Source organism: Phyllostomus discolor, chromosome 1, assembly GCF_004126475.2.
Source record: "Phyllostomus discolor isolate MPI-MPIP mPhyDis1 chromosome 1, mPhyDis1.pri.v3, whole genome shotgun sequence".
Classification (NCBI taxonomy): Eukaryota; Metazoa; Chordata; class Mammalia; order Chiroptera; family Phyllostomidae; genus Phyllostomus; species Phyllostomus discolor.
In genome coordinates, this window is record NC_040903.2 from 42,231,443 (window position 1) to 42,254,113 (window position 22,671).

At 37.5% G+C, this 22,671-nt stretch overlaps 1 protein-coding gene across 4 annotated transcripts in view; it reads right to left on the minus strand.

Moving 5' to 3' along the window:
* The window catches only part of LOC114492296 (UDP-glucuronosyltransferase 2B31-like), a 67,432-nt gene that overhangs the window by 29,610 nt on the left and 15,151 nt on the right, over nt 1–22,671 (minus strand). Inside the window, exons 3-6 of one of the 4 annotated variants that reach the window (XM_028506495.2) lie at nt 18,073–18,204; nt 16,079–16,166; nt 15,002–15,221; nt 9,297–10,046 (exon numbers count right to left, since the gene is read on the minus strand). In XM_028506495.2, coding sequence (XP_028362296.1) covers nt 9,767–10,046; nt 15,002–15,221; nt 16,079–16,166; nt 18,073–18,204 — 720 coding nt within the window. In that variant the 3' untranslated portion in view covers nt 9,297–9,766. Of the gene's footprint in view, nt 1–9,296; nt 10,047–10,597; nt 10,626–10,844; nt 10,951–15,001; nt 15,222–16,078; nt 16,167–18,072; nt 18,205–22,671 lie in introns of those variants that run through there. The other 3 variants (XM_036021397.1, XM_036021393.1, XM_036021385.1) reach the window with 3 other exon arrangements.

Here is a 22,671-nt window from a genome sequence, read left to right on the forward strand (position 1 = left end):
CATTATACTAAGAGAAAGGACCAATACAAATAAAAGACAAGTACATATGATTTCAGGATTGTGCAGTATCTAGTTCAATCCATAGAAACAGAAATGGTTAAGATGGTAACAGTCATAGCATTTGGTATATAAGTAGAAAAAACAAAATGTAGATGCACACTTAGGTGATGATGATGACATACAAACATTTCATATTGACCTTGCCACAGTTAATAGATTCCACAGGAGGGTACACATGCAATATATAAATTTATATTTATGTATTGATTTATGATATCAACTAATGTTTAGCTGTAAAACACATTAAAATTACAAGTGATGTGACATCTACCTTCTTTCTCCACATTAGTCTCTTTAAAATGGCAGGAAAAAAGCTAAAAAATCACAGGTTTAATGTGTTTAATAAGTCGACACCTTCATTTTCTATTTGGAGAACCTAAATTTTTTTGAAACACTGAGGGACTCAATAGTGACCAACAGCAAATTTCAGACCTCCAGAGTTTAAAAGTCCAGGTTCTCTGAGCACTCTGTGTTGCAGTAGCACTCGTCCAAAATCAGTAGCTTATTGCAGTTGGGCAACTTCAAACGTACCAGTGGAAGAAGATTTTTCCCTCTGAAGGGAAGAAAAATCACTCCTCAAAACTCAGATCTGGCTATAAGGCCTTTCTTCTGGTAGCATTTTTGGTTTTGTTTTGTTTTCTTTTGCAGTGGAGCAAGAAAGACCAAAACCTAACCTGAGTTACAAGAAGCAAGACAGTGATGGCTATAAAGAGAGTGACAAGGAATGAATGATACACTCCTTTACCTCCCATATCCATAAAAATAACAGGTCCACAAAATACACCTAGAATTACAAATCCATTCATCCAAGGATGGTGGAAGACAGGAAGGGGAGGTGGGATGGTAAATGGTACAGGGAAAAAAGTATTCAAATCAGTCCAGGCATGGGAGCTGGCAAATGCTAATAAAAAGCTACAGAAAAACATGTGATCCTCTAAGACTCACAAGTGTTCAAAAATCTACATATAGTGTCAGGAATTTGGGGCCTCATGTGCACCAGAGACAAGAATCCAAGTTCCTCAGAGAGAAGGGAATATGCAGAGGGGCCTGGTAAAATGAACCCTGCTTTCCTGGAGGGGGCTATGAACAAGGAAAGAGCTACAAAGCCTCTTTCCAAACCACTGGTTTCTTCTGGATGGTAGGTGACTCATTGGTCTGCAGAAGCCTTAAGCTTGGCAGGAGGTGAATGCGGGGAAGGGAGATTCTTTGCAGAGGTTGAGCCACTCGGGGCACACTTCAGGTGGACTGTCTTGTGGAAGAGTCTGTTGCTAAAGAAGACCACCAAGGAGAAGGGGCTCAACCATGGGTCTTTGCTTCATTGGCACTGATAATGAACAGAGGAAAGTGGATAGAGAAGAGGTAGGCACTTAAAATGTATGAGGACTGCCTGCAGAGATGAAAGCCAAGGGCAAACCAAATCCCAAAGAGTAAAGCCAATTCCTCTCTATGTTTGACAACCACTGATGCATTTCAATTCCATTATTGAACCTGCAATACTTAAGAAATATAGTAGATAGATAAGGTACATACACATAGGAGACTCACCAGAAGACTGACAACATGGATGGGGAAGATATTTACAGACATCCCCGGAATGAGGAAAAGAGTTTGGAATAGGTTGAAGAATGTGTTATCAATGATTTTCTGGCACTAGGGATGGATGAGTATCTAATATTGAGGTGGTACAAATTCCCCAGATGGAGGGAAAGAGTGAGAGAGAAAGAAACAAAGACAGAATATATTACCTTTTCTATCAGAGCCTTGGAATTAATATCACTTTCTCTGAATGTGTTTTGTTGAGGCAACTGCAAGGCCTGCCAAAGTTCAAGGGAAGGAGATAGGTTGGGAGGACTATCAAAGTATTTGTAGTCATATCTCAAAATCACCACAAATATAAATTTTCAATGTAAGGCAGCAGAAGTCTCCAAGTTACTGTAAAATTCATAAAATACTGACATTCAACATAATAAAACTGTTAAGAATAGTGAGTTTAGATTTTTGTCATGAATTGAAATTTTTAATAAGCATTGAAATATGTATTCCTAGATATTTTAAATGAGAGGCATGTTAAAATATTAAAGGGAGCCCCATTTTGACACAGCAGACTGCATACCAGATTTTTGTTCAAGTCAAATATTCTGAGTAACCCTTAAAAATTAATCAGACAATCTTAAAATCTTAGAACTTGTTAATTTGAGTCAATATGTTTACTTCACTAATAAATTTATTATTTCATGCAATACATGAAAGCCATGTTGTGAAATGTCAGACAAAGATGATATATATAAACATTTAAGTGACCATCATTGGCAACTTGCTGTATTCTTTCAGAATGTTTTCTCTGCGTTTATACAAATTTACATATATTTTATTTCCAAAGAAGAATATCAATCATACTTATGTTTTTATCCTTGGAGCTTATTTATTTTGCAATGTGATATGGAGAATATGCAATGATATTGCCTATAATCTAATATTCTCTGTAATTATCATGTACCTCATCCCTCTCATTGGAGGTAAGTGTGTTCATTGACTGATAGGTATTTAGGTACCTGAAGAAACATACTATATATACATATGTGTCAGTGTAAGTTTTTATATGACAGGTATTAGGGGTAGAATTACAAGTTTAAATGATATGTTTAAAATTTGTTTAAAAACCTCATTCTACATTATACTCCCTAAAATAGTTTTTACAGATTTTTTAAAAATATATTTTATTGATTATGCTATTACAGTTGTCCCATTTTCCCCTTTCACTCCCCTCCACCCTGCACACCCTCTCCCACCCACATTCCCCTCCTTTAGTTCATGTCCATGTGTCATAAGTTCTTTAGCTTCTACATCTCCCATACTATTCTTGCCCTCACCTGTCTATTTTCTACCTATTGTCTATGCTACTTATTCTCTATATCTTTTCCCCCTCTCTCCTCCTCCCACTTCCCTGTTGCTAAACCTCCATGTGATCTCCATTTCTGTGATTTTGTTCCTATTCTAGTTGTTTGCTTAGTTCGCTTTTGTTTTAGGTATGGTTGTTACTAACTGTGAGTTTGATGTCTTTTTTTACTGTTCATATTTATCTTCTTTTTCTTAGATAAGTCCCTTTAACATTTCATACAATAAGGGCTTGGTGAGAATGAACTCCTTTAACTTGGCCTTATCTAAGAAGCACTTTATCTGCCCTTCCATTCTAAATGAAAGTTTTGCTGGATAGAGCAATCTTGGATGGAGGTCCCTGCCTTTCATGACTTGGAATACTTCTTTCCAGCCCCTTCTTGCCTGCAAGGTCTCTTTTGAGAAATCAGCTGACATTCTGATGGGAACTCCTTTGTAGGTAACTGTCCCCTTATCTCTTGCTGCTTCTAGAATTCTCTCCTTCATTTTTACCTTGGGTAATATAATTATGATGTGACTTGGTGTGTTCCTCCTTGGGTCCAACTTCTTTGAGACTCTCTGAGCTTCATGGACTTCCTGGAAGTCTATTTCCCTTACCAGATTAGGGAAGTTCTCCTTTATTATTTGTTCAAATAACTTTTCCACTTGTTGTTTTTCCTTTTCCCCTTCTAGTACACTTATAATTCAGATGTTGGAAAGTTTAAAGATGTCCTGGAAGTTCCTAAGCCTCTCCTCATTTTTTCTGAATTCTTGTTTCTTCATTCTTTTCTGTTTGGTTGTTCCTTTCTTCCTTCTGGTCCCTTTCATTGATTTGAAACCCAGTTTTCTTTCCATCACTATTGGTTCCCTGTGCATTCTCCTTCATTTCTCTTATCGTAGTCTGCATCTGTTCATCTAATTTATGACCAAAGTCAACGAATTCTGTGAGCATCCTGATCACCAGTGCTTTGAACAGTGCATCTGATTGGTTGGCTATCTCTTAGTCACTTCAAAAAAACTGTCTCCGGGGCTTTTAATTCTGTTTGAGACATCTTTTAAATTTTATTTTTATTTTTTATTTTTTGGCCTGGTCGCACCTATTACATATGAGGGGCAGAGCCTTAAGCGTTCACCAGGGCTGGGCACCTCAGTTGCTGGGTTGTGACATTGTATATGGGTGCGGGGTCCGATAGGGAACAATGGCACCTGCTCCGCTCTCTCTAGGACTTCAGTCCCCTTTGCCGCTTCTCATAAGCAAATTGGTCCCCTCTGGTGCTGGCTCCCAGGCGGGTGGGCTTGTGTACTTTCTCAGACTCTGTGGGTTTCCCCAAGGAGCCTCCTGTGAGGCTGAGAGAATCTCCCAGCCTCAACTCCCACAGGTGTTTTCAATCGGTGCCTTCAGGCTTTGTTTCCCAGTGCTGGGTCCCTGGGTTGGACGATCTGTGTTGCTGCCTGTTTTCGCTTAGTTTGTCTGCATGCAGATAGCCAGCTGCCTTGCGCGCCTCACTGGGTCTGCTCGTTGCCTCCCTTCCCAGGGTCTGCCACTGGTCCATCAGCTGCCCCCAACTGCTGTCTGTGCCCTGAGTGCCCGAGTCTGCCAGCCACTGCTTTTTCCTGCTGGGAGCCCTCGATCTCTCCAACTCTGCCCCTCCTTACCGGTCTGTATGAATGGTAGTCAGACTTCCCGTGGGTTCATTTCTCTCAGTTCTGGTTGTTTTTTTTGTTTCTAAATTCTTGTTGTCCTTAGTTTTGGTTGCATGAGGAGGCACAGTGAGACTACATATGCCTCCATCTTGGCCAGAAGTCTCAGATTTATTTTTAATAGAAGAACATTTCTTTAACCTGATAAATGGTATTTACCTACAGCAAAGCAATAATAAGCAGTATGGGTCCAAGAGTCAAAGTTTTCCACCTAAGATGGGAAGGTATATAAGAATGTGAACAATGCTGCTTTAGTCAATATTAAATGTGGGTTCCTGGCATACTGTAAAGGCAAAAATAAAGATAGCATTATTTGGAGGAAAAGGGCAGGAAGGTAACAGAAGTTTGGGACTTGGAGTTGGTTGGAGCCCAATTCAAGCCAAGCCATAGTTTAGAAAATGTTGTATGTGTACAACATAAAGTAGAGTTGAAAGCTGACTTTAAGAAAAAATCAGAAATTTGTAAGAGAAACTAACATACTACAAAGGTGGTTTGCCTTAGCTTGCTGAACTGCAAATATCTCACTTTGACATTCAAAATATTTAATAGAATGAGCACTTCTAGTAATGAAACAAATTTACATTTTAAACACTTATTTCTGTAGAATATATGTTATCATTTGAGGTATAAATAATACCCAAAGAATGTCTTAGTAAACAATAAAATTACCTCAAGTATAGGTCATGTTATACTTGAGGTCATTTAAGTATAAAGTACAGATACTTACAGATTAATTACAGATACTTAAATCTGTACTTAAGTATTAAGTACAGATGAACATCTGTAATTAATTTGGAAGACTAAGTTTACTACTCTTTAATTCCAGGCAAGATTGACCAAGTTAGAAAGATTTTGATTGGGGGAGGTGAAAGAAAAACTGTCACTAAATCCTGTGACTTATGTTACAGGACACATGTTGAAGACACCCAAGTGCTGAAAACACAAGGCCATTCTCAGAAATGCTACTTGAACCGAGTAATAGCTTCTGTCATCCACCAAATTACAAGAGAAAAGCCTCTTATGAAATGGAGTTCAGGTATTCACAGGTATTGTAGAATCATTCCCAGGATCTTCTCTATAATCTTGAAGAATCTTCAAAAAATATAATTTAGAATATGGCAATCCACATCTTTCTCAGCTCAGACTTTACCAACCACCCAGTCCTTTAGAAATGTGCCATCAATTTTGCAGCCCAGGCCAGGAGGCCCCCACAACATACCAGACTGTTAAAGAGTCTTACTCTTGACTGCTGGCAGGACAGTGGTACCTTCACACATTCTGGGATTGCCTGTCCTCAGTGATTCAGGCTCCCTGCATTGAGTGGGTCCATATATTTCAAAGGTATGCATAGAGAGGAGTCAAAAAACACATGTCAACCTTCACTTGAGGCCTGAATGTATGCAGTACCCTGAATCCAGAAATAGCTTACTGAGGTTTAATGAGTGACAGAAACTGGCTCTCTTGTACTAAGCAACTGCAGGGAGTGGCACTTATCAGTGGCTGAGGTTACACAGAAGGTGTTGTTCACAGTTCTGCAAGTTAGTCACCATGGGCCACTCCTTACAATTGTACAGTTGAGATGTGGTTCCACAGGTGAATACAGCAGAAATGCCCTCTGAAGGCATCCAAAGGCAATAGGCTGCAATTGTACCAGGGGTCCAGAGCTGGAATGCTCTTCAATAATTTCAGCCTCTGCAGGCAGCCCAGGGCCACACTTACAAGCGAGCACCCTGCCATCCATGCAGCTGGAGGCAGTGACAGCAAGGCCCAATGTCATAATATTTCTGACCCAAAGTGTGGTTCAGCTGCCTGCTGCCACCAAATGGCAAATTCAAGAGGCAGATGCTGGTGAGAAAGAAAAAAGTTATGTGAATGCTGAATGACCTGGGAAAATGGGGAACTCCCCATCTGAAAGCTCATCTCCTCTGCTAAGTCCATACAAAACCCAACTCTACTTAACAAGACCAAAACAAATGGCAGCACCCAAAATTCCTGCTCCATTGAAAGTACCATGCTTTTGAATGCCAAGTGGCTGCTAAGTGGTGATCCAGGTATCTTAGCTTGCACCAAGCTATATCTGGCTTGAGGCTCCCTCGTGGAGGCTGTGTGTTATGCCAGTGCCCACAATAGCCATGTGTCTTCTGTGACACCAAGGTCCTATATTCTGAGTCAAAGGGCCAGAGAGCATGTGAACACACTGGCACCTGCTCCACCAGGCTGGCAGGTGAGAGACACTCCCTCTTGGAGGCCATGGGCTATGTAACTGCTAAGGTCACATGGCCCATGGAGAGGACAGTCCAGTACATCCTGTGAGAGCATGTCTTGAGCAGCAAGCCACAAGCCAGAGAGAGATCTCTTGGATCCCCTGGGGTATATTAGCTTTGGGTGTGGGATGGACCAGGAGCTTTCTCAGAATGATGATTAACTTACTGAACTTTCATGTCTTTAGATGGGTCCACCTCCCAACCAATCCCTGCTTTCCCCTGGCTATATTGGCAGGCCTCTTTGGTCTAGAATCATGCCCTGCCATTTTAACCTCTGTTGTTCTTGTGACTGCCTTCCATTGGTCCCACCCCCAATCTTATACAGAAGCAGGTAAGAGGATTTTTCCTCACTGATCCAATTAACTTGCTAGACTTGCCGGTGCTCAGTTAAGAACTTCCTCCCCCTGACACTTGCCCAGAGATAGGGAAGCATGCCCTTGGTTACCGAAGAAACATGGCTCACCCAGAGGAACCTGGCACTGCCTTTCATGGCCCTGGGAAGTTCTCAATCTGCTCTGGCAGTCCCTGCTTCTTGCCTGCTCCCAGTGGTCTGGACAGCATGTCTATCAGTATTAATAGTGGTAGACTTCATTTTGGTCCTTGAAGTCCTGGCCTTGGTTAACAGGAGAGGCTGGTAGGCCAGCACCTAGGCACCGTTAACCATGTAGTGAGAAGGCCTATTGTCCATGCAATCAGCTAGCACATCTGGGCAGTGACCAACATCTAAGTGCAGAAGTGTGGGGCATGCACTCCAGGCAGAACTGAACAGGCACAGTGAGGTGGTGCCATGAAGACCCAGGACTGGTGGACTTGTGCCATGACATGTACACTGAGAGGACCAATTTGCTGCTTTCTAGCACGTCATAGTCCACAAGGCCAATGGCCTCCACAGGCTGCTGCCAGGTGTTAAGCAATGGGCAGCTGAGCCCACGGCAGCCAATGACTATCAAACACCCAATTACCAGACACATCTGTGGTTGCAGGCCCAGCACTTAGTGCTGCCTGAGCACAGAATCTCATCTTGGAACTTGGAGGTTTTGGGTGGCAGAGGTGACACAGGAACCAGCTGCTCTGGGTCCTGCTGTGCTGGAAGAGCCACTGTCAGCCTCTGCTTCCAGGTTCTCAGGGGCTCTTCAGGCTGGGCAGCTTTGGCCCTCAAGGTGAGTGCTTTCTGGCAGCCACAGGGGCCTCTTCCACATGGATTCTTACATTTGATAAATATCTTGTGGGCAACAATTTATTGACTCAAGTTATATTTTACTAAAATCAGTACCTTCGCTATCTTTTATATATTATTGGTCATTTTTACTTCTGTGAATTCCCTGTTTATATTTATTTTTATCTTGGAATGTTTGTTTTTTTGTTTGTGATTTGTAAGATTTCTCACTATACATTGATTACTAACCTTTCTCTGTTATGTGCGTTACAAAATAAATTTGAGGAAACTTAAGCCTATATGGATGATTTAACATTATAATCTATTATGGAACTATGTTACTTCTATTTTTCTTTAAAATTGTTTCAAATGTATAGAAGAGTTACATGGAAAAATCAGTGATAACATTGTCCTATATGTCCCCCATCATTGAAGTTTTAGCTTGTTTTAAAAATAAATTCATGCCTTAGCCTGGAGAATGTTTATGGTGAGACTTAAATGTTGTTCTTGATCAAAAAAGAAAGGAATGATTTGCTGGCCTGGACCACGTCACACATGGAGCATCTGTTTCAGGAGGGCTTTGAGAATCCTTGTGTTTTGATTTTCCTATTTCAATAAAATTTACATGATTTTTGTATTCTTTGCATTGCTATTGATTATGGTCAGTCATAGTGTGTCTATGTTTAAAAGAAAGAGTGATTGTATTGTATTTTTGTCACGTCAAAGTATTGAATGTTTTTATACCAGGTTAATGAGAGGGGTGGAACAGCAGGCTTCTGAGGAAAGAGAAGAAATGAGACATGGATATCTAGTGTGGTTATGTGGAATAATAATCATTATTTCAAACTCCCTTCAACTGACACATTGAATATTCCCCGTTTCTGTAAGTAGCTAAATGATGCTGTGCCTTGTTTTGCATGAGGAGGACATATGTATGTACACACACTTCTGGAGGGAACACAGATTCAGTAAGTCCTTTTAGAATATGCGTTCTACATTATCAAAGGCTGAAATGAGAGTGAAAGCAATCAGGTGACTCATTAAGGGGCTCTGAAGCAAAGAGAATTAGCTACTGAAACCAAAGTCATCCAAAACAGGAAGCAGTTAGCTGTTGTATTTCTAAATCCATGTACGTTTTGATGGTAAATTAAATTAAATTAGATGAAAGCAAATGACCTGCCATGTCTTTTTGTCAGAAGTGATGCTGAGTCTGAACATACAGCAAAACCAAGGAGCATTACTGGTCTTCCAAAAATCAAATGGAAGCTTTAATCATTCTACACATTTCTAACTATTGAATAGTTCCTTTAGCAAAAGACAAAACTACAGAATTTTGCACCAAAGTACTGTAAAAATATTCTGAATATTTGTGAAATACTATTGACATGTGGACAGACTACTTACAGTTCTTGTGTCCTTGTGTAATGCTTGAGATACAGATAGGTTTATTATTTCTGTATAAAATGGAATTTGAATACAAATTTAAATATAAATTCATACGGGTTTATTATTGTTTTATATTTACCAGTTTTTATCTTTGGCATGACATATTTATAACTCTTAAACAGGTATAAATCATTTGAAGACAGATTATGAAATGAGAAGCTAAATTGTGAAAAGTCATTTTGTCATAGGAGGAACAACTACTTCTTGCTGGAATAAACTGGAGGAGTCCCATTTATTAGGTATATCAGCTTCAGGCTTCAGAACACTACTCCCTTTTCCCCTTCTTTCCTGTTTTGGCAAACTTCCGGCAACAAAACAGAACACATTTTGTGATGACAAGTATAGCAGTTGCCACACAGGCCAGCAGGAACCCAATCACGTCCAAAGAGTGGTACTGGAACCAGTTGAGGTCATAGGAGGCTGGCCGCAGGTGTTTGGCTCCCTTGTGGCGCATGACAAACTCGATCCAGAAGACTGCTCGATCCAGGGGCTTTATAGGTTGATCGTGGTGAATCCTTGACAATTTCATGGCATTCTCCTTATATCTGAAGGAGAAACAAAGGTACCAACATTGAAAGGAATTAATTTGCCTAAGTGAATTACTCCCATGAAAGGTTTCTGAAGTGTCATACATGTGCTTCAAATAAATGTCATAGAATTGCAGAAGAGGGATATTTTTATTTGGGTCTTCATAGATGGTTTTGCTTTAAAGTTGACATTTTCTGATGACAAATATTTTACGAAGTGAAGATGGAAGATAAAGTGGGAGAGTCACCTCTTTTTAGCAGAGGAATCATAGGAACCATTGTAATGGCTACTATTCGTGTGAATGAAAAAGGGGCCACATGGTGGGCTGGACAATTCAGTGATACAAGGTCACCATGTAGGATGATCTGATCATAAATTTCTAACTGGGTGGGTCCTGGTGAGTAGTCTCATCCCAGACCAACAGCATCCTTAGTAAAAGGTTAATCTGTACTGTAAAAGAGCCAGTCCTTTGTTCTTATGCATCAAGGAAAATATACCTTTGAAATGCCTGAGTAATTTCTCAAACGCATGACTTCTGGCAGCAGAGCACAATGACCTCAAACATCTTTTGTTTGCCCACATGTCAGCTGCATTTACTATAAATATAAAATGTTAACTATTCTGTACCTACCAATGTGAAAGAAGTACCTTTCTATATCACTTTTTATCCAATCCTAGTAGGTAGTGGGACCTACCCACCCACCTCTACTTTGCTTTCATGCTTCTTTAACCTAATACAGGTGGATTTCATGTAACTCTTCTTTCATTCTCTCCTTTGATTCTAAGTGCATAAAAAGAACTGTCATACTGCCCTTCTCCACAGCATTTTCTCATTTGTTTATCTTGCTTCTGTGCTGGTCCTCGCTTATTAGCTCAAATAAACTTTTATAAAATTGTTTTGATGGTTTTGGACTTTCTTTCCTAGACATAAATCAGATGGCAAAATGAAGTTTTAAGATGATGCCTTTAATGTTTTTTAAGTGAATTTTACCATGGTCCAAGACTACCTCCTTACTGGTGGTCTATGGGCTTCTACTTTTCTCTTCATAAATCTATTGTCTGTTTCCCTCCCAGAATGATATTGTTTTAAAACACAGAAGATTATCACATTCTCTTGCTCAAAGTTTCCATTTGGTTTCTCAGCCCATTTAGAATAAATTACAAGTCTTTTTTTGGCCTAAAGGATCCTACATGTTGTTTACAAGAAAACAGTACACCCTAAATGACATTACTTTTGCTGAAAGATCATGATGTCAAAATAGATTTAATACCTGATTTATTTGAAATTTTAACTTCTCCCAGAAATAGAATCATTATCAACCAGTCTGGAATTTTCTGATCACTAGCAATGAGTTAATTTGTCACTTGGCACCTCTGTGTCTTCCATTGGAAGAAGAGGCAATCTGCATGATAAACCCCTGCCATTCCTTTCCTGGAAAATGATGCCCAGTCTAAAAATAATATATTTTTTGTCCTGGCTGGTGTGGCCAAGTGGATTGAATGCTGGCCTGCAAACCAAAGGGTTACCAGTTTGATTTCTGTCAGGGCACATGCCTGGCTTGTGGGCTAGGTCCCCAGTTGGGGGCATCTGAGAGGCAGCCACATATGGAGGTTTCTCTCCATCTTTCTACCTCCCTTTCCCTCTCTCTAAAAGTTAATAAATAAATCTAAAAAAATTAAAAATGATTGTTTTTTTCATTTTGCTAATAATTCCCGCACTACATTCTTCTGCTTGTACAAACCTTCCATTTTGTACAAAACCTCTGAGAACCTTTCTAGTTGCTAATGGTATTTCATGAATTCATGAATTGCTTAATGCAGTCCATTGGATCTTTAAATTTACTTGGTTGAATTTTTCAGTGTAACAATGGACAGACCCTTGGCAACCACCTCTCTTTCACTTTTCCCTATGCACACTGTCTTGCTGGCACTTCGGCCTTCAGGCTGGTCACTGAAGCTGTCAAGTGTGTTTCCACCTCAGCGCTTTTGCACTTTCTGTCTCCTCTGTTCCCCTCTTAGAGCAGGCTTCCCTGCAACACCCAAGGCTACATTTAACTTCTGGCAGAAGCCTTGGGGTTAATGTAAAGTGTCAGAGAAGCTTTTACTGACCACACTAATACCACCCAGGGCATTTCTTCTATGGTTTTGATTTGTTTCACTATTTGATTCATAGATCTTTAAATACATTCACATTGATTTATGTGATTTCAAATCCACTTATTTATGAGTTAAGCGAAGTCACTTTAATTCACTTGTTTATTACAAAGACTACAATGTTTGCTTTGATGTAAGAATGAAGATATTTCTGTTGGGATGTCATTCTATATACATTTGTTCATAAACAGAGGCTCTTGCCCCTAACCTGGGGGCTTATTGATGAGAAGGTGTAGTGAAGCGACTATGGCAACGAAACATCTAGGCTATAAATACTGAGAGTTTGTTAGGACTATTTGATCAATTTGGTTTGGGTAGGGTGACTCTTACTAACCAAAACTCTCTCCAGAGACCCTTGGGCATTCCTTCCTGTCTTGGCATCATAGTTCTCTTAGACAGTGGTGATAACCCTCGAAGTGGCCCTTGAAAGAGATCAGCCAGCCTTCCAACCTGTTACCTTGCTCCCTAGCAACATGCTCTAGTAACAGGGGACTTTTATTTTTGGACTGGCAGTTGCAAATCAGCTCTTGGTTGGTCATTCATTCTTTATTAAATTTGACTTCATTCCTTCATCTCCGCTTGCTTGTAGCAATAGTGCAATTAACCAGTAATGAGATGTTATTTCTTTATTTGGACTATTAATAGATATTATCTCATATGCTATTGGCTTGTGAAATTATAATTTCCACATGAATGTGTGCTATATACATTCCTAACAAAGATAGAAATCAGTTTTTGTGTATAACTTGTCATCCCCATAAACAGAACAAAGCACAAGAAAACAAAACAATATATTTTGTAAAGTATACCCTTAATTTTGGCATAAAAACATAGAAAAAATGCACATATCCTAAATAGATAGCTCAAAATTTCATAATACCTAGTCAACAGTCATGAAGTAAATACCTCAATGTATCTACTAGCTTGATACTGACATAGAGTACCCAAGCTACTAGACACTCCTTATTTTCTTGAACCTTTAGTCAGTAATCCCTTCCACAAATTAACTAATGACATTACTTTAAACATCATAGATTAATTTTTCTTATTAGAATCATATTATAGTACTAGATTTTGTCTTTTCTGTAGCACTTGTTAATTAATCCATTGCTGTATAGTATCCAATATATGACAGTATCACAGATTATAGCATCACAATGTTTGGTGGGCATTTGGATTGTTAACATTTTTTTTAGCTATTTCTACTAATGCTGATGCAAACATTTTTGTACATGGCTTTTGGTTTACATATTTATACATTTCTGTGCTGTATATACCAAAATAGGGAACTATTGAGAAGAATGTATTGCTTAATTTTAAAGATTTAGAGATACTTTTAGTTTAGGTTTCTCTTTTATTTGTATCTGCTTGGACATATATACTCTTTACAATTTGAAAAATTTCATATACTGAGTTGTGGATTTTCCCAGTATGGATGTTCAAATACATTTCTATTCTTATTGTTGTTAAATATATGTGTTCTCCACTGTTGTATATATGTCAAAGAGGTTTCCTTTTAAAATGTGTGTAAAATCTTTTATTTAATTTATTTATTTTGTCATGTTTTTTATAGTATAGACAATGATCTTTGAAAATATTATTATGATTAAAGGTTTGTATTTTGATCTTTCCTTTTGTCCACTTTTAATTTTTTTTTAATTTGGGATTTATTAGTAGGTGTTACCAATTAATAATTTGTATTGCTTTGAAAGATTAACCTATTCATTATTATTAACATTTTTATCTTTATTTTTAGAAGTGCTTCTGATCTACTGTGTCTGATAATGGTAGAGCTAAGTCTTTTTTATGGTCACTATCAAAATAGATCATTTTCCTACCTAATAAAAATCTTGTACACTGCAACTTAAGGATGCCTTCTAAGTAGTATATAAAAATTTTAAAATCCACTCTGACTCAGACATTACTTGTGTTTAAATGATTTAGTCTGTTTACATTGGCTGTAACTACTGACATCTTTCATATATTCACACAAAATCTTAGATAGGAATATTCATAACAGCCAAATTTAGAAACAAGCAAAATGTCCACAAAGTGATAAATGGATAAATAAAATGTGTTATATCAATATCATAGAATATTATTCAGCAGTGCAAATCTACAACAATGACAAAGTTAAACAACATAATGTGAAGGGAGCAAGTCCCTGCATGATTCTCTTATTTTGAAAGGTCCAAAATAACTAATGTATAGGGACTGAAAGTGGATTTATGGTTCCGTGGAAGACAGGGATGGGAGTGACTTGTAAGGTACATGACCTATCTTTTGGGGATGATGAAAATATCCTAAATTTATATAATGGCAATGGATTCATAGCTCTGTAAACATACTACATATATTTATATTTAATAATGTAAACAGGTACATTTTATAGTATGTAAATAATATGTCATAAAATCTGTTAAAATGATCATAAGGAAATAATTTTTTGAGTGTAGAGAAATTTATAGTATCAGAAATGTTATATATTCAATTGAAAGATGTTATGATTTTTTTCTAGTTCATCATTATTTTTCTATGTATTCTGTCATGTGTTTTTATAAAATGTATTCTTATGGTTATCTATTACTTTATATTATTGGAGGAGAAAACTGTTTCACTAGTTGGGTACCCATTTAAAAATGGAGCTGAAATTCAACTTTGAAATAAAAGAGTGGTTAAAATAAAAGTAGGTTTAAAATGAGTTAAATTATGATAATAATGTCAAAATTAGCCTCTTCAAAATGAGATGAAACTCATATGCACCTCTGACAAAAGAACCTTTTAATAAATATTATCTATTTAAAAATGTGATACTTACGAAGGGTCATTAATGACTGTCTTCAATGCATTGAGAAAATCTGCACTAGACATTGTGCTGATGTCCAGTCTGACAGCAGCTCCCTTTTTCTTCATGCGAACGATGTTATCAGGTTGTTCCGCAAACAAAGGGAGGCCCACCATTGGGATCCCGTGGTAGATGGCCTCATAGATACCATTGGCTCCACCATGAGTTATAAAGGCTTTGGTTTTTGGATGACCTAGGATTCAGTGAATTTAAGTAAATTATGAATTATAAATCTTGGAATAAAATGAGTGTTTGGAAATAAAGGTATATTTAGTAAGAGATTAGTATGCACTTCAGACTCTATTAAAATGTCTTTCAAAATTGAAAGGAAGAGGCAGCTAAATCTTCCGGAGAGAGAGTGAAGGCTTATGCAGAAGACTGGTGTGTTTCTGATGACTTGAAAATGAATACAAGTTGCCAGTGGACAAGTTGGACGAGAATAATCTGGATAAAAATTTAAAAAGTGCATAAACAAAAGTGGTGAGGCATGTTAGAACATGTTCTCTAAATACAATGGTGCAGTCACCGAGTCTGATATGTAGGGTGTCAAGGCAGCACGTGAAGTGATGGTGGTGGCACAGGGTCAGAGAAAGAAATTCTGTTTCTGTTACACATTATAAAGACATATGTTACTACTTTAGAAAGAGATTTTGACTTTTTTTCCAAGAGCAAATGGAGAGTCACTGATATCAAAAGATGGGCTGATGTTTTTCAGGGTCATTTGTATACCCTTAAGTGGGTTAAAGGCTTGGTGTAAGAGGAAAGTTAGGAGACAGGGTGATAACCCAGAACTTGTTGAGACATTCTGTGTGAGAGGAAATGACACATACAATGAAGGTGTTTTCTTTGTGGCTGTAAGGAATGTGACTGTGTAAAATAAGATGCCAACTCTTATGTCTTATTCATTTCCCCTAGGACTGTGAAATACATATAAGGAGGTTAATTGTTATTTCTGAGGTTTTCAATAAGAAATGTTCAATACATTTCCTTCCTAGTGAACTCTTCATCACCCTGGTCAAACACTGATTTCAGTGTTTTCCAGAGTCTCACCAAGAAGGTCATTCTGGGGGATCCATTTATACAGGCGAGTATTTGGTCCTAAAGTGTCTGGTTTTTTGCCTTCATATCTCCATATAACCTGTTGGGGTAAAGAAAATCAACTTTCCATGAGTCAAATTTCAAAATTATGGCATGTTAAATCACAAATAGATTCAGGGACATCTAGTTCAACCCCTCCATCTTACAGATAAGGTAATGAGGACAAGACATGTTAGATAATGAGAACCAATAAAACACTGACAGAATAGGAGTAGATGCTCCTATTACATGTACTTGTTTTTATATTCAGTCAGGTATGAGTGCAATCATGATGTCAGGGGTTAGACAAATGAGATTAACAATGACTTTTTCAAGGAAATTTCTCATTGTCTGCACACTTATTTTGTTTTAACTATTATACCAGCTCTCATCTTCCAGATTTAATGTTACCTTGTTTATTTCTTTTTGAATCATGGGATGTGGTTTACTTATTTTCACTAGTTTCATGAGTTATTGTATTAGAGTCTTATATAATTTGATTTACAAAGTCAATGTATTCAGCTGTTTGTGAAAATTAAATCATTCTGATGTTTAATAATTTATTAATAGTAATAAATAATTTCTGCTTTAAGAGTATGTTTAGCTTCTTTTAAATAATTAATTATGAATCACTATTTCCTCTAAGAAAAATTTCAAGTGGTAATTTTTACATGAATTTTGTGTTATCACAAAATAGGATTGAAAATTTTAGCTAGGACTGAAAATTCTCTAAAATGTAGAAGAGTTTTTGAAAAACCCATTGGCACTTCAAATATGATGATGATTTAAGTTTTATGCAACTGACTGTTAACACCTCACAGTGTGCTGCCATGCACAGACAGCATTGACTAATGTGGTTAATTAATCATAAATGGCCAAGCAATTTCCAAGTCTGGTAGCTAAATAAGGTTGTTTTGAAATTTCTAAGAAAGCCTCAAGAGGTGGATTCTAGTTTATAACTAGTTAACACCCATTTGTGTTGTGTGTGTTACAGCAACTTCAGGTTCTCAGCAAATTAGCATAGGTGATAGGGAGAAAGCTCCATTATTTAGGAAACTAAGAGCACTTCACAAATACCCAGAGAGTTTGAGTATTTGATGTATTAGGATGATTTACTACTGTATTTTTTGGAGAAGTAGGAACATGTGAACCTGTCGTATGCCATGCTTGCTTTTGGTTGACACTTTTTTATTTGCTTGTTTACTTCTTCAGTCAGGAGGTTATCATTCTGATGGGTTGTTTCTGGGCCACAGTTTATAAAACACAGGGCCACCTTGAGGGCTGGACCAGCCTCTATCCTTTCTTTTATGTCTCCTGCTTTAGAATTTAGCAAGGCCCAGGTCACCAGGGAGTTTTTCTTTTTCTTTTTTATAGGTTGTTTTTTTCTCATTCTCTAACTCATTGTGGCTGACTTGGGTATCTGGATGCACTGGTGAACCCTGGACATGCTTTCATCTGAACATCACATTGAAGAACACATTGAATAGGCCAGTTACAAAATTCAGAGAAAATAAGGGAAGCCTGGATTACCTGGCAAGACTAAACTGCATGATGCCTTTCATACTGTTATCATCCCTACTTTATGTTACTGTTAAAATGCAGCTGCTCTGAGAATATCTATCCTGTGCACAGTTCCCTAGGATTCCTGCAAGAAAAGGGAGCAACCCACAGGGTTGAATTTGGTGATATCTGGACCTGTCTATAGCGCTATTATAATACCAACCTCACACTGTACCTCTGAAATACACTTTTCTGTGGTGACCATGTTAATGCCAACGTTATTGCCAAACAAAACACCCTCTGCATCACTTTAGCACCTGCCATGGGCACTTTGTTTTTAAATTGCTATCTGTGATAAATTGGAGCTATCATTGGAGTTGACCTTTCACATAGGAATTTCTGCAATCAGACACTTTACAGAGATTAACACACTCATTATTTTTCCACTCTAAGGTACTTTGTCTAACCTTTTGAGGAATCTGGGCCAGGACTGATGCAATCATATTGGCATTTTCTTCAGTCAAGTTAGTGACCATTGACCCCAAGCTGAATACCACAATACCATTTTCTCCAGAGCTCTGGACAAACTGTTCCATTTCCTGTGAAGGAAGAAATTTTCCCATCACAAAAGAGCAACAGCAGAGTGAGCACTAGTGAAAGCATTGCTACAAATAACTAAAGAAAGAAAATTAGTTATAAGGAGTTTTTAGTGTACTGCCTTTTTATAAATTTGTTAAAATACACGTAATACAGTTACCATCTTGACTATTTATGAGTGTACAGTTGAGTAGCATATATATTCTTGTTGTGCAATCCATCTCTAGAGCTTTTTCATATTATAAATCGGAACTTTCTTATACTCTAATTCTCTATTTTGTTTCCATTTTACCCATCCCTGACAAATGTCATTCGCTTTCTATTCATATGCATGTGACCAGGCCAGATACCTCATAACTGAAATCATACGGTATTTGTCTTTTTGTGATTAGTCGTTTTTGCTTAGCAGAACGTCCTTAATTTTATCCATGTTGTAGCATGCATTAGAATTTCCTTCTATTTTAAGGTTGAGAACATTCTCTTCTGTGTGTATAACACATTTTTGTTTATTGTTTCATCTATTGATGGACACTTGGTTTGTTTCCATATTTTGGGTCTTATGAATAATGCTGCTATGAGGTTAGGTATTTAAATGTCTCATCAGGATCCTAATTTTAATTCTTTTGAATATTTAACCATAAGTGGCATTGCTGGACCAAATAGTTATTCTGTGTTTAACTTTTGGGTAACCTCCATTTTTTTCATCAGTGGCTGTTTGTCACAGACCTGATCTCTTGTTTCTCTTGGGAGTATACAGTTGAAATGGACTGGTTTCCTTTACTAGGTCTACTGTGCAAACGTGTACATGCAAGAAATGAAGTACAGCAAGTACACAGTACTGAGCAGGAAAGGCTCTTAGACTGTATTACATCCAAATTCTTCATTTAGAATGTCATTAATTACTTACATAGGTTTTTGGGAGGAGGCCAAACAGGAGGATATTAATTCACCTTTAATTATTTGTTATAGTTGTACTAAATCACTTGTGTTTATTCTAAGCAGGTTTTTTTAGAATTATTTTTGTTTTGTCATTAGTAGTTTATTTCTTTGACTATTAGCACAAAGAAAAAGTGTATTATGATCTTACCTTAACTGTTTTCAGCACTTCCCAGGTTCTCCCCCTAAATCAATCTCTAAAGGCTGGAGGTTCAGGGTTACTATCACTCATGATTCTAGTATTACTGTTTAGAATTTCCATGATATAGCCCTAAGATTCATAAGTAGACTTATTCAAGTAAGTATGACTCATAAATATACAAATAATTACTTATTTAAGCGATCATATTTCTGTCTTGATTTTGTATGACACCTTTGCTCAGAAATCATATTGTAAAATGATGTTCTAGGAGAATGAGCTACATGTAACTAGCTGTGAGGAGCCCTCACCACCAATGAGTGCCTCAGGGATCACCTGCCCCACCATGGGAGAGGTACAGCTGGGCTTTCTGCAGCAGAGATCTGCTCACCCTCTTGAGTGGCTCAGATCAAACTGTACAGTTGGTCCTTGAACAACATTGGTTTGAACTGTGTGGGTCCACTTATGCATGGATATTTTCAAGAAATATTCTAAGCATATTTTCCATATATTTCCTTGACATTTTCTTTTCTTTAGCTTTATTGCAAATACATACACTCAATATATGTTAATCTATTATGTTTAATGTTTCCTTTAATTAGCTCTCTGCCAATAGCCTTCTTCTATCATGCTGTGGAAGATGGTTCTGTATGGTATTGTAGTGATATAATACAGCCTGTCTTTAGAGATTAATCACTAACATGGAGTGGTCATTCTGTGGCATCCTTATAAAAATAGCACATGCTTGTCAATAGGACATCTGGAAAAGCAAGAAAAGATTAAAAAAGAAGTAAGATTCACCCTTTCTCTCTATCCATGTATATCACCTGTGTGGAGTTTGTATGCAATTTTGCACATTTTGATTTCCCCCCCTGTATAGTTTCACAGTATTATGCTGTGAAGTCAAAAAGTCTAGAAGAATTTTTTAAAAAGATTGTATTTATTTACTTTTAGAGAGAAGGGAAGGGAGGGAGAAAGTGATGGAGAGAAATGTCAGTGTGTGGTTGCCTCTTGTGCCCCCAACTGGGGACCTGGCCCGCAACCTGGGCATGTGTCTTGACTAAGAATTGAACCAGTGAACTTTTGGTTCATAGGCCAGCACTCAATCCACTGAAGCCCACCAGCCAGGGCTCCACAGGCATTTTTTGAATCTTGTTACAACTTGTCTAATTCTTATTTCTTAAAAGGAAAGTAGAGAAATTACCTGGGATCCTAATAACTAATGGAAATGCAGTAGTTTGGAGAAAGTATTTATATAATAAAGAATGAGGGCAGGTTTCACTAATCATTGACTAGAATTCAAGTCTTGTTTTTGCAACTGCTAACAAGAGCTACTGTTACTAATTATTTTGATTACACTTCTATTCATCCTTCTGCTTATCCTGATCTCCTCATTCTCTTTCTCCACTCCTACTGACATTGCCACTGTCCCTTAATGTGAAGGGGCACATTTTTCAAAATAGGTGAGATTGAATAGAACTTTCACTAATCTTACCTCAGCCATTGCCCTTGGGAAAGTTTCGACATATACCTTAAATAATGTGCAATCAAAAGAAACATTACATTAACCATTGAATAAGATCTTTTTTAGGTTGCTGCTTTCAAATGGCAGGCAAAGGTCTCTTAACAGTCTTTTGCTAGTTTAGTAGAGGATGATTGCTTTCTACTTATGTCTTAAAAGTATGGCATCAGTTTAAAACATACAGATTCTTTCTCTCATAAGAATACATCCTACAGTATGTACTAACAGAATTCTTTGCATTTTTAAACTGTAAACAGTGTTCAGATAGGAGTGGTAGAAACTGTTTGGACTTTATTATATATACAGAATTTATGGTTGTTATTTTATGTGCAGTGTACATTTTCTCTTTGATAATTTTGTCAGGCAGCTACAATGGTAAGAAACATGTTCACCAGGGGATATTTACTGAAATTTCATAAGGGTTTCATTTATGGCAGAATACACCTGCTGTAATATGCAAATCTCCTTTAAGCTCTAGGGATCTCAAATGGATAGTTGTTTAAATGCTCTACTGAAAGCAAGTAAACTTTGGGTTTGGCTGCCAGTGTTGCTGGGGTGCACATTCATATTGCTGAGGAATGGTCTTCCCTTTAAACTAGAGGACTGGTGAAGGTCCTCAACAGTTATAAAAATTCATTAGTATTTCAACTTACTCATCTGAATACCAAATTGTTTACACATGTACTTTTAAATACTTCACAGGATATGTTTTCTCTATGACTTTGGTAGAATGTCATAGAATCTATTGTACAAGTTGATATTAAGTAAGGAATCATAGGCATGTATATATTAGGTTATTAATAATAGTCTTTACAGTAATGAAAACAATAGTAACAGTAGTTTATATTACTTCTGCCTCACTATGTGCCAAAAATATTTTAAATATTTTGTATATATATTAAATTATTTCTATTGAAAAGAAATATGAGGTTGATATATAGTGTTGGTATTATCATATCCTTATTTTTTAATGATTTTATTTATTTATTTTAGAGAAGAGGATGGATGGGAGAAGAGGGAAACATCAATGTGTGGTTGCCTCTTGAGCACCCTCTACTGGGGAGTTGGCCCACAACCCAGGCATGTGCCCTGAGAGGGAATGGAACCAGCAACCCCTTGGTTTGCAGGTGGGCACTCATTCCACTGAGCTACACCAGCCAGGGAATGTTGTCATATCTTTAATGTCTAGTTTTACATTGTCTGTTTTCTGAACTCTCTTAACAAACTCCTATTTCTTTGCCTTTCCACTGTGGTCCCTGTGCAATTCCGTCCAGTGACTGCTTCTTGAGGGCTTTCTTAAAAAAAGAAATCTGATCATATATCTGCCTTTTTATTCCCTTTTCTCCTCCTCATTGGCTCACAAATGCTTTCATTAGATGCTTCAAAATCTTTATAATTACTTATTTTTAACTGCTCCAGCATCATCTGCCTCCTTTTTCAGATTCTTCCTCATACACTAAACTCGGACTTCTTGGAAACTGTCAGTGTTATTTTTCCTGCTTTACCTTTGTGTCTTCCTTTCTCCCCATTCCTTCCTCCTGTTACTGCACATCCTTCAGGTTTCACTTACTTGTCAATGACATGAGACACTTTCTATGATCCCTGCTGGATGTTTTCTAGCTTGGTGGTCTTTCCTTATTATACTACTCTTCACACAAATTTTCTTACTTACAGTCTGTCTCTCTGAGTAGAATGACAGGTATCTATGGATAGAAATTGTGTCTATACCATTTCTCTGTCTACCCACCACTTATCACTGAACTGTGCTAGTCATCTTAAGAATTTTCTTTTTATGAATGATTATCAACTTTATGCGCTGAAAAAGAATGCTTTGGAAAGAACTATTACAAAAGTCTCCCAAGTATGATTATT